This window comes from Styela clava, chromosome 9, assembly GCF_964204865.1.
Source record: "Styela clava chromosome 9, kaStyClav1.hap1.2, whole genome shotgun sequence".
NCBI lineage: Eukaryota > Metazoa > Chordata > Ascidiacea > Stolidobranchia > Styelidae > Styela > Styela clava.
This window is the reverse complement of record NC_135258.1, coordinates 13,212,734-13,226,083: the sequence shown is the minus strand read 5'-3', so window position 1 is coordinate 13,226,083 and position 13,350 is coordinate 13,212,734. Positions and strand designations below refer to the sequence as shown.

The 13,350-nt window shown below is 32.1% G+C and overlaps 2 protein-coding genes across 2 annotated transcripts; both read right to left on the bottom strand.

Moving 5' to 3' along the window:
- Positions 1 to 482: 482 nt before the first annotated feature.
- LOC120338854 (glycerol kinase 5-like) lies at positions 483 to 6,228 on the bottom strand. The gene is made up of 8 exons (XM_039406829.2): positions 5,738 to 6,228; positions 5,150 to 5,243; positions 4,739 to 4,867; positions 4,162 to 4,305; positions 2,941 to 3,686; positions 2,750 to 2,868; positions 2,274 to 2,377; positions 483 to 1,851 (listed from the first exon to the last, which is right to left on the bottom strand). Exons 1-8 carry the CDS (start codon positions 5,881 to 5,883, stop codon positions 1,732 to 1,734), a joined length of 1,602 nt encoding a protein of 533 aa, XP_039262763.2. The 5' UTR covers positions 5,884 to 6,228; the 3' UTR covers positions 483 to 1,731.
- Positions 6,229 to 6,458: 230 nt separating this feature from the next.
- LOC120338855 (cytoplasmic tRNA 2-thiolation protein 2-like) lies at positions 6,459 to 13,171 on the bottom strand. The gene is made up of 8 exons (XM_078116619.1): positions 12,323 to 13,171; positions 12,170 to 12,289; positions 11,769 to 11,907; positions 11,083 to 11,250; positions 10,583 to 10,710; positions 9,538 to 9,772; positions 9,013 to 9,159; positions 6,459 to 8,599 (listed from the first exon to the last, which is right to left on the bottom strand). Exons 2-8 carry the CDS (start codon positions 12,241 to 12,243, stop codon positions 8,192 to 8,194), a joined length of 1,299 nt encoding a protein of 432 aa, XP_077972745.1. The 5' UTR covers positions 12,244 to 12,289; positions 12,323 to 13,171; the 3' UTR covers positions 6,459 to 8,191.
- Between the last annotated feature and the right edge of the window lie 179 nt (positions 13,172 to 13,350).

The window sequence follows — 13,350 nt, the reverse complement described above, 5'->3', positions numbered from 1 at the left end:
ACAGCATCGCATATTGTTATATAAGCACTAAAAGCTGAGCTTTAATCACCCTAAAGATATGGAAAAAGGTTATAGAAATGATGCCCTAACAACTGATCTCATTGGACTTGTTGAAATGGCTATTTCGAGTGTCTCGCAATTAAAAACAAAGTTCCAATATTGTTCATAAAAATTGCAAGCTTTAATCTCCTACCATTTTTGTTGTCATTTGTCACATAATATGTCATCAGTAGCAACCTCAAATCAAATAAGCAACGACATGCAGTTCATTATGCATGTCCTGAACCCCCTGTGTGAACTGATTTTAGCTATTAGGAAATCCTGCCTCCCAGTTCTTGGTGTATGTCAATCCTTCAGAAATTTTATTACCGTATGTTATTTCCATACCTCGACCCAAATTATGTAAATGATCTTGGTACTACAGCTGCTTCAAAATTACCTTTTCCATATATGATAACAAAGAGTACAGGAACCTATTTGTACCATGTTTCCATCCCTGCAAATATTTATTTCAATAAAATTAAACACAATTACATATAGAACAGCAAAAAAGCATTCAGTAATCCTACTGCACGTTATCATGAATTATACTCAAAGATTGTACCTACCGTGGGTTCAATAATAATGATTTTTGAATGAAATACAAAACTGCATATAGCTACTGCATTTTGGGTGAAGATTGATGAATACGAATGAACTAAATTTGCCCTATCCAAACAAAGAAGAAATGCTAGGGCATTTTCAGTTTTGCAAAGGCGTACGAGTTTGTGTCTCACTGCAAAATCACTTTTTGTGATAAAAACATGAGTTGAAAATTCTTTTCATATAATATTCCTATGTTCCAAGGATCAGTCAGATCCAAAAAGCAAGAATGAATGAAAATATCTACTGGCGGCATTTATATTACAGCGTTAATGAAAGACAAAGTATATTTATATAAAACATGAATGCATTGGCATTGCTAGGTAGTGGTTCATCAGCTCAATTGCATTTTAACAAAAAATTAAAATATTAGATGTTCAAATGATGCATAGGTATTAGAAAACAATTACGAGTGAATAAAAAGTTGGGGAAATATAAGTTGAGGAAGATATTCAAATATAAATGTTATACAAAGCACATAGAGCTTTGATGAAATTTGAATGATGACGATGGAAGCCCAGGGTCTCGATATTCAATTTTGAACTATTTTTCATTTTCAAATTGTAGTTGTAGTTTTGTTCTAGAATGAAACCGGTTTTGAATTTTATGAAAATGACATTTGTTTAATTTTTAATCAGGTTAAAAATTCTTGCCTCAAAAATTAACTTCGAAAACACAAGATGCTGATTGAAATTAACGTCCTTATTACATTTTTTGGACCTCTTGAAGTATGCGCACCAAGATGGCGCACAACCTGAACTCAGGTTGTGTAGGTATCAGGTTAGGGTTCAGGTTATGAGACATCATGGTGCGCATACTTCAGGAGCACCCATTTTTTTTCTATCTCCGATCTGTTTATTTCCAAATATGGAATAATTTTATTTATCAGTAATTGGTAACACAAAAATCCAAATAACCAATCACTGCTACAATATATTGTCTGTTATTGAACAGAAAAATATAGCATCAAAGTTTCTCAGTCAAACCCAAAAATGAATCAATTTGAAATACAGTACAGCGATTTTGGCTTGACTAAATATTAATATACAATTATTTTATACACAATAGGAAAATATCTATACGACCAAGTCATTTCTGATACCACTTCTTCGAACGCTCAATTGCCTTTTTCCATTCTACGATGATTGGAGCATACTTTTGCGCTCTCTTTTTATCAGGATAAAATATAGTTTCAACAGTGAGTAGATCCTGATATATAATAGAAGTTAAGAATTATTAAGTTTATAACTATGATATATCGACCATACAACTAAAAATAATTTTGAACTTCAAATTAAAATTCCTTTTTATATTGTTTGATAATTTTAAAATGACAATGATATTTTCGCGTCCTATTGAAGACAAGATGGGAATTAGAATATTTCACATCCAGATCATGTGGTATTTTTCATATTAGCATATTTAAGTAAGTTTGAATCTCAGGATGTTTGAAATCTAAAAATATTACCATTTATTAATACCTGTGCCATTGATTGAAACAGTTGAACAACTGAATTAGCACATTTGATCAGAGATATTAGACAATAGCTTAAGCAGACCTAATTCAACTATATAAACTAAGTTGCAAGAAAATTGGACTAATTGATACAAATGATATATATATAAAATACCTTCAAGCAATCGTCATCTTTCCAAACGCCAACAGCTCTTCCTGCCATGAATGCAGCACCAAGAGCTGACATGTCAGTTTTCTTCATTCTCTGTATTGGTTGATCTGAAAATCGATATGTTTGAGGGAATTTACAATGAGGTGATTAATAAATCTGTGTGAATTGCATGTTTTTCAAAAATTTAAAGGTTATCATCTATTGTTATCATATTTACAAACTAAATTGTGTGCGATGAATATAATATGTGTTTGCCATTGCGGATGATGTAAATTAACAATGCTATAACTTTAACAATCATTTGAAAAATTCCGCCATAAGTTCCATGCAATCAATATTATATGGGAATAAACATATTTGAAAACAAATGACCTTCAAGAACTAATGATTTTGAGTATCCAATTTTAACAACACAAGGCACATGGAAGAATAGTTCTCCGAAATTAATACAATTTATAGCATATATATGACAATGTTACCTATTAAATCTGAAGTTAATTGCATAATAAAATTGTTTGCTGTTACTCCGCCATCACACACAACTCTTTTCACTGGATATGATACCTCTGATGTCATAGCAACAAATATTTGTGCATTCCTGAAACAAGAGTTTTTGTCATAATAGAAGGATTGCAAGAATGAATATTCACATGAAATCACATACACATACTTGAATGCTAATGACTCCAATACAGCTCGCACGATTTGTGCCCTTGAAGTAGAACCTTTTAAACCCATGAGTGACCCACAAGCACTGAAATCATTGTCAGGAGCCTGTAACCCACTGAACGCTGGGACAAAATAAACTCCATTCGTATCTGAAACAGATTTCGCAATGGCTTCTGTATGTGCAGGACTTTCGATTCCGAATACCCTTACTAGCCAGTCTATGGCATCTCCAGCAGTGTTGCATGATCCTTCTGCAAGATGTACTATCTCTGAACCTCTTTTCCATGCTGTAACAGGGTAGAATCCCTCTACGGAAGCATGCGGTTTTTCTGCTATATTCATGCACATAAAAGTTCCAGTCCCCATAGTGAGCTTGACTTCACCTGCTTTAAAACAGCATTGTCCATACATAGCAGATTGTTGATCACCAAGCGCAGCCCGAATGGGAATCTCGGATCCAAAAAATTTTGCATCACATACCCCAAAATCTGCATTCGTGTCCCATACTGGAGGAAATACCCGATATGGAACACTCATGAGATTGCAGAAAAAAGAGTTCCAGTCCTGAATAAATGGGTCATATATTCCAGTAGATGAAGCGTTTGACATTTCTGTGCAGTAAGTCTTTCCAGATGTGAATTTCCATATTAACCATGTATCAAGAGTTCCCAATCGTACTTTTCCTTCTTTAGCTAATGGTCTTAATTTCTTGTTTTGTTCCAAAGCCCACAATAACCTAATTGTCACCTGAATAAAATGATTATCATATATTGAACATAAGATTGTTTTAAAGATACAAGTGTTTGCCAGATACCATTACAGAAAAAACTAAAAACAGGACATGAAAAATATGACACTATAATGTTCAGTATATCATTCTGCATATGTGTGTATAAATGTATGTATATATCTTGTCATAGCTAAATAACATAAATTGTAATTTATTACATCCTGGGTGAGGTGGGAGCCAATAGATTGGGATACAAGATGAGTAATTTGCTATGCCAACACGCTTTAACCGCTGGGTCACCACACTGCCCAAATTTCTGTAATAATATATAACGATATATCAAGTTTGATAATATCAACTTAGACGTACAATAGGACTATAACAAGTTTTTATCCACTATTGTAATACACATTGTTTTCACAATTGTGTGGAACTAGTAAATAACCAAAATATATAGAAAGTGTAAGCCAAAATGAATTTGTTTCCACTCACATGATTAGTTCGAAAGTTAATAACAGCTGCTGCCATGAAACGTTTTTGACGACTAAATGAATGAGCAACCTTTCCTCCTGCCTTTACAACTTTCATTGTATAAGATTCATTCCAATCTCTTTCAATTTTCTCTCCTCTTGTGTCCTATGAATATGGTAGAATGAGATACTACACAACACAATGATCTTTTTAAAATTTAATGTAACACTCGTCTAGAGGGGTTTGACAGAGATACTTGATTGAATACTGTCATGATAGCGCCCTTATGATAATTTCAGTATCCAATCTGGCATATCAAATTGGATTTGTTTGGGTTAATTAAGGTGAAATTCAACAAAAATGTTACATTCCAGATTTTTGTTAATTTAAGAATTTTTCATTATGTCAATAAGGATGACTTTACGTCACGCAAAATAACCTATGGTGAATATTTTACCAGACATGTAATATAAAAATGTTGTGTTGCTGCATATTATTTCACAGCCATGGAAAAGTTTTATCATGGCATACCATTTCTTGGGGATTAATAAACTATGAGTAAACGCAGTTCACATAACCAAGTATTTCGAAGCATTACCTGCCACACAATAAAATTGTGAAATGGTTTTCCAGTCTCCTTGTCCCAGAGTAAAAATGTTCCTCTCTGCACTGATATTCCCAAGGCTGCTGCTTCATCTGCTGTTATTTTTGCATCTTCCAAAGCACCCTATAAATATGACAGAAGGGAAGATGTGATTTGTATAATCACTAAATTATCTTTAAATATGGGAACAATATCTTCAAGTCACAAACTACAGGAAATTGATTATGTCTGCTAAACTTTATGACCGAGAACTATTTGATTCAATGGATGACATATTTTTCAATAAACGATATAATAAAACTAGCAACCAAAATTAATTTCTAAGCACTATTCAGATATGTGCTTTATATACCTCATAAAAGATCATAAATTCATCTTTATAATACACAAACTTATTTTAAATACCTTCATAACTTCAAGAACTTGTTGCCATAATTCATCGGGATCAATTTCAACACCTTGTGATCCTATATACTTGATTTTTATTGGTTGGCAAGACCTGAAAAAATAATTAAAGATTTAGTCCGATTTTGCATCATTTTCACCAAGCAGATAGTGTTTTTTTCCCAATTCTATTCCAATGGCTTGCTATTAGGTATTATGGTCTATTTGCAGTCGTATCTTAATTTTGAGGCATGGAGTTTGAATTTCAATCGGTCTTAAATGCAGATTGACCATATACTCGATTTTAGGACCTTTTAACAAACTCTTATCAACGACAAGACTCCGAATCCAAGTTAATATGTCCAACTATTATGTATTTTTGAATGGTTACATTTGAAGGCCATAAATTTAATCACACCATATTTCCATTATGTATAATCTATATTTATACTTGCTACAGATGAAACGAGTGCCTAAATTTCGCCTACCATATGAAAAGCTAAAATGTTGTTTCACTATTGTTTAAAAGGGCTTCAATTATGGGTAGAGATGGCAGTGAAAGTTTTGAAACAAATACTGAATGCATATTACAGAAAACCTAAATTTTACCTTCCAACCATGTTGACCTTCTTATCATACACATGACATCTAATGTTGCTTGTACCTATATCCAAAGATAAAACATAGTTTTTTGTAGATCCTGCATCACCTTCTCCACCGCTCAACTTGAAACTAGTCTGTTTTACTTTGGCCATTTTACCTATTCCTTTACATTTAATCGATTTTAAACTGCATAAAATCAATAGAGATATGAATATTCACCCAAATTAGTTATTATCCACCTTAAATTAGTAAAAATTCATTTGCTTGTTTTAGTAAGTATTCGAAAAAAAACTAGTGGTTTAGCAGCATTGAAAATTTAGTCATATCATATTTTTCTCTGTCCAGAGCATGATGTAGACATTCAACTATGGATAATGCATATTACAGTATTAAATAAACTACATGATGCAACAAAAAATATCTGGATTGGACATGTTATATTCAATCGTTCAACCAGTCATATGACAACTTGAGCATACCCAGAGGGTGGGGGTCTCTAATTGTGAGTCAGAACCCCCCCTTATAAAATGTGAAAAAATACATTTTTTGTACAATACTCAGGCATTTTTTCGTAGCTTAAACAGCTTTTTAGACCGTCAAGACTCTTGAATACCCACGTTTCCATATGCGCTGGCTCTTACGGTCTAGCTTGGCAATTACAAATTTAGAACTACCCTCCCTTCAATTATTCCTGGCTGATTCCTGATTTTTTTGCATTTCAGATATCTTGAATATTTCTGCAACATTAACAAAAGTCGTTCAAACAAACATACCCTGAGTTAGAAGCCCATTGCCGAATGATATATACTTCTTATATCACCAAATATGAAACCTCTGTAATAGTCCTGATATGACTTAATAAAATTTGCGTACATTCTCAGAAGCCATCAAGGAAGTTATCACACACCCACTGATTGGTAAAATTCACCGGAAGTAAAACGTTCAAGCAGTATTATTTATTGAAATGTTAAAAAGTGAAAATCAATATTACAACCAACCTATCATATCCATACATTTCTGTATACTAATTGAATTGCCTATTCACACCAAACAAAAACCTTTTTTGATGCAGAATTTCAATACCACAAAATAAGAGTGCATTATCCAGCTTTTAGTATCTAAAAATTCATTTAACCACCTGAACAGAAATTTATTTTAAAATTCTGAACTATAGCAACTAATAGTCTTCAAATGCCTAATTCACTGTCTACAAGAAACAATTATGTAGTGTGTTACCAAACAAACAAGGATGCATTTCACAATCCTAATCAATTGACTATTACAATGAATTTCATGATTACATAAACTATCAATATATAAAAAAATACTAGCCAGAAATTGTTAATCAACTTTGGGTCTAGGATAAACGATGTAATCCATTATTGCTTGTGTTCAAAACAGTACTACTTATTTATGGCTTGAGAGGGAATACTATGGCACATAGCCAAAATTTAGTCTACTTTGTACTATGCCCTGTGCTAAAAATCGGGAGTACTGTGTTCCACAGAACTGCCCTAATCCCACAGTTCTTGCCTATTAATATTGTGGACTCTCACTATCAGCTTCATTATTAAAATGCTGATAAGTAAAATTGTACCTTACACGCAATGTGCACTGTGCAATCATCATAAAATGTCTAAGTAAATATTATTAGAGCAATAAAGTAAAAGCTGTTGTAGCAGTTTTGCAATATACTACTCTTGCTCTAATCAATGACAATCAAGTCTTAACAGGAATATATTGACAGCAAAGCAAATATAATGAATCTTTAACTTTGTTCCTCAACTATCATTTGACCTCAATCGTCCTTTTAGAATAAAAGGTAGGTTAATTATTCTCCAATTGATTTCATGTCCACAGGCTATTTTTTATTATTCAAGCATCTTGAAACAATTACGGTAATGTATGACATGGTTAATAAAAAATACATGAGTAACAAACAAATTTACAGTTTATACTAATTTTATTTCAAAATACTTAAACATGTAGAATTTTTGAACATGAAGTGGGCCTGTGTATTATTTTGCTAATTTTTTGTTAGGACAAAAAAAAACAGAACAATCGCTTTTAAGTTTTTACAAGCTGAAGAAAGAAGTGTCTGTCAGGCAGATATAACTTTTGTATTCTTTTGTTATATTTTCTCAGTTCCATTGTGCCGTTTCAATTTTGTAAAATTGCACCAACATGTGGCAATTTGAATTCATACTCATACAACCGAGAATGGCAGTTTGGTTTTCAATGATTTTGAAATGTGATAATAAAACAAAGAAGATATGTCAAACCGAAATTTGGCAGAGAGCGTAATATTTTTTTACCGTTAGTTTTGAGAAATATCTACTAATAGAAGCTGATTCCTCAAAGCTACCTGACACACAGAACTATCCAAATTCGAAAATATAGGCATTTGGGCTTAATTTTGATTCAGGATCCATCTTTAATTAGCATGAAAATGCACGATTATCAACAATCCAGTAACACATCTTCAAGTTGCTTGCGCATTTCTTCGTTCGTAACTTTAGAAGAATTTTTAAATAAGTGTTCAAAAATAGGATCGAAGTTAACTTCAGTATTCACATCTTTATGTAATATTTTACAAGAGTGGCACAAATTCACCATTGTTTTTTCTTGTGTTTCACAATAATCGTCGCCAGAATCAGACTGTGGTAACTTGCTCGTACTTTTCAGATCATGAGGTAGATGTGGGTTTTCAGCAGTACCAAATATTCCATTACTCAAGTTTTCAGTAAATTCAATTGCTTGTAAAGCAGAAGCATTGCCTTCTTTGATCTGTGTATCAAGTGGCCCACAACATAGAAAACAGTTTTCATTTGTGTCCTTGTTTTCTTCCTTTTTCGAATTTTTCATCATCTGTAGTTGGAAAAATTGTTTAAATAAATTTTGAATAAATTTCCTGAAATTTTCTGAAGAATTAACATTTATTGCCCCATCTGAATTCGGATGGTCAAAAAATGGATACATATGTACAAGGTATTACCGTGATACTGCTTGCTGCCAGTCCCAAGCAATAATAATTTTTTGACAATTAATGACCCATACACTTCAAGATGTTATCTGTTTAACTTGATCTAATTTAGGGCATTCAGAATATAATTGATAAACTATACTTGAAAATATAATTTAAGAAATATTTTGGTCATCACTAAGTGGCAAGTTGCTGAATAACAATTAACAACCATATCTCAAATAAAAAAAAAAAAGATTTAGATAGAGTATAAGTTGTTTTTACTATTATCATTTGAATTTTGAGAGTTTGTAAATACCTCTAATTTATTTGAAGTTCTGTAGACAGTTGTTTCAGTGGCAGGAAAATCAGATGTGAGTGAAACAATAAAATCTTCAGTAAGTCGTTGAATACTAGAAGTAGCTGGAACTTTTGTGGAAAAATTTGGCAAAAACACACTCTGAATCTGTAAAATTAAGCAGAATTTTAATAGCTTAAAGACAAGACTCTTTTGATATATATATATAACAAAACAGAGACCACATATACCGAACCTTACAGAACCCAAAGCAAATACTAGTATTGTGTGTGTTTCATCAACATATTTTGGCACAAAATCATATGCAGGCAGCAGGTGTTTTTAAAAATTATCATCAGAATAAAACCAGATGCCAAGAGATATTACATTGATAATAATATTTAGTGTCCCAAGCCTAAAAACCTGAATCAAACCCCAAATCCATTCCACAGAATTGTACCAAAACTCATAGCTCATCGTTATCTCAGCTACACAACCTGGTTGGAAACTATTTGGCAGAACCCGAATTACACTCCTGTTGCTTACCTTATTAATATTCGTGTATACTGCAATTTCTTTAGCGCCTATGTCCCTCAATGGTCGAAGTAAATTGATTCCTAAATATCTTCCATTATCTGTGAAACCAGTGTCCAATGATAAATGAGCACCTTGTCCTTGCGCAATGTTGGACAAAATATTAATTGCAAGCCTTGAACTTGTTTCTCCAAGAAAGATATGTTGATAACCAAGCTCTTTTGCCTTGTATGTTAACAATTTACACCTGAAAAATAAATAAATAAGTATAAGACTGATCTCTATAAATCGAACTTATTGAGCAGTTCAGACCAGTGTTTCTCAAGCTTTTTCTCTTCTCTGATTGTAATCTTGACTTAGAAACAGATCTCATGCAAAAAGCTAATGTATGGGGAGTTAACTTTGCACTAATAGGTTTTTACAAAATCAAAAACAAAGTTACAGTAGTCACTAGGCAGTTTATGAAGTTATGCCAGTTCACTTTTGAATGCTGTTTCACAACGAAACAAGTGCACTCAACTCATTAAACTTTGCCATAAACTTTTGTTCGCTCATTGTTTTTAACAATACGACGAAGCATGACTTTTTTGTTGTGATCTTTTGTTTTGTTTTAGTGCACAAGGCCGGTAATCATTAAAAATTGCAAGGGGTCTGTCATGAATTTTTTTTAAATAGATTGAGAACCACTGATCTAAACCATATATAGTTTATTGGCCCCCTATCAAATATATCTATCAAATGAAGTAAAAAAACATGGAGGAATCCTGATTAAAATAAAACAAATATGGTGAAGTTAACGTACATTAGGAACAGACCTCACAACAAAATGGGAATTGTAACTGGACTTTATGAACACCCTGTATAATGAAACGAGTAACAAAAATATACTGTTTTCATGAATTTTTAAAAACAGCTTTGGATACCCCGTGGAGTCTGCACACTCTCGTATTAGAAGCGCTACTCTATACTATATAGCCACGCAATGACAAGTACTAATTGAGTTTGAATTATTTTTACTGAAGTGTTTTGATAAAACCAAACAGAAGAAAAATCTTACCTTAGTCGGTAAAGCAGCTCTTGTTTACTTGTTATACTTTTTATAGAATCGAAAAGTTCTCTAAGATTGCAAGTTTGTGCTGTGTCATCATTATTTTCAATCACAGTGTCATCGCTGATAGACAAAATCTTGTGTAAAAAAGTTATATTTCAAAAATACTACGTAAATTAAATTATATTCCTGATCCTGATAACTAGAATCTTTCAATTGTTTTCAAAATAAACCTAAATTTTTTTAATATTCCGAGGCCTATAAATTGTTGCCAGAAAACGTTACTAGTATACCACTAAGTCATTAAATATTCTGTTAGTTGTTTATATAAGGTGGAAGGACAAGTGGACAACTCCAGCAAGCAAGTCAAAAGAGCAAGCTACCTTAAAAAGTCTAGAATATTATCTTAAATACAATCACAGTAGTGATGCCACATTGTTGATGCAAATATAAACCCAATCATTTTGAATGTGTGAACAGTCGATACAACAGTATGCAGTGAAAAATACCTTTTCCAGTTTCACAATGTGATATGGTAGCCCAGATGCTTTCATTATAGATTCGATCTCATTCAAATAAATTTCATAGTTTTTCTCTTCAGGCAATAAAACAGTTTCATCAACAAATATAATACCAGGATGGAATTTTAGTCTTTTGAACGACAGAGGTGACAGAGACTGAAATGAGAATAAATGTTTTAAAATATGAACACATACAAAATTTGGATCTATTTTTATACTTTATTTAAAATGTTCGAATTTATTTAATAAAATGATACTAACATTTTTTTTTATTTTCGCTTTAACGGTGTAAGCCACAATTAAATTTGACGCTATCATAGCATAACGAAAGGCAACTATTATGATATGATCTTTTAAAAAAACTTAAAAATTTTCTCAATGAGGCCCTTCGCAAAAAAGATTTTCTAAATGTGGCCCTCAAAAAAAGAACTTCCACCTTTGCCATAGCTCAAAATATTTATTTGAGAGATTCTTCAAAAATAGCGAATATAATCCCAAAATTAAAATGATATTGTTCAGGTGCCATGTAATAATCATTCTCAATTTCATGGTAGTCAACAGCTTTTTTAATATCATACCCCAATACATACTTTATGAGGTCAGATAGTAGGATTTGAAATCTCCGAAACAGCTTACTAATGGCGAACAAAGGATACAAAATGTCTGTGGAATACCTCTAGTAAAACATGTAGCATAGCACTGGAATTCAATCCTCCTGAAAAAGCAACAGCAACTTTGTCATCATATCGGACAACAGGATGTTTACCCAGTGCAGCTCTGAATTTGTGCGTGAAATATTTCAAGAAGCATTCTCTGGAAAAAAAATATTCATATTAGAACTCCACTATTTTTGCAACACATAGGGTTAAATTTTTTGTACCTCCTTTATGAAAAGATCCCAATGGAAATCAGGAGTTATGAAGTATGAGAGGCGGTAACCAAAAAATAAATTTTAAGATAAATTAGACTTTTTTTGACAGAAAATATTTTGTTATTATAAAATACCAAAAATGCACAATAGATCAATACAATGATTCTTCAAAAAATGTTCACATCCGGAGTGTACACCACTTACTTGCAAAAGCTGCCATTAGTTCCCACTAAAATTATGGCCTTTCCTTCTTCACACTTCACGCATTGTGTAGACATGGTTATACCAAAGATAATTTATTTAAAAAATAACCTAGTTTTAAATACTTGGCAGTAGAGGTAAATCAAAAACACAAATTGTTACAAAAATACTTTCAAAAAATATTAATATATGTTAAACATAGCAGCATAGTAGTACATCGAGACACAAAATACTTCATAGTATTTTATCCAAGTTTCAAAATGTTCAAGTTTTCACATGGCTATAGTTAAAATTAAATAAATTACTATCGGATTTCACGTATAGTCAATTGGATGTAGCTATACATAAAAATTCAGAGAACATTCAATTATAAATTACAATAATTGTATACAGCAAGGCAGGCAAGTAACATCTTCTTGCAGAATCCAAGAATCCCAAAAAGTCATTTCAAGGTAATATTAATACAGACATAGTTCCGGGGAAAAGAAATAACCCCTATTCCAATGAAAAAATCTGTCTGAAGAATGGTATTCCTGAAGTTATACACTTTTAAAAAAAAAAATTTGAAATATCCATAAAATTGAGAATTCACTTTTTTGAGTACAATCAATTTTGCATTGACATTCGATTCGTTTTGAACGGTCTTGATTGACATCATTTTTTGATGACGTTATTTTGGAGATGACATTCACTAGTCTAAGAGATGATCTCCGGCATTACGAATCATGCTTGGTAGTACTCGTTTCGATCTGTTTTCTTTGGCAATTTGTTCAGATTGTTTGATAAGTTTTTGTAGAAAAATGAGATAATCCAGCCAGACTAGAATCTCCACTTTATTTGAAAGCTTCAATTTTTCATGCAATCCTTTCTTCATATGTTTACGAAATTTTTGTCGGAGTATCATTCGTTTCATTTTTAATATCTTGAAAAATGTATTACCGGTAATTGATTTTGAAATTAGATCCTGAAATTCAGAAAACAGCGGTTAAGTTTTGAAATTTCAAAAATAAAACAACTTCAATACCATCAGAATGTACCGGTACATACTACAAGTACACTCTACATACAATTCAAGTAAGCATAATTGTTTTGATAAACATGAGTTTGTTAAGAGTTGCAGAGATTTATCTATAGATTGTGGAGAACTGTATATGTTTGCATTATATCTCAAAAGAATTTCAATA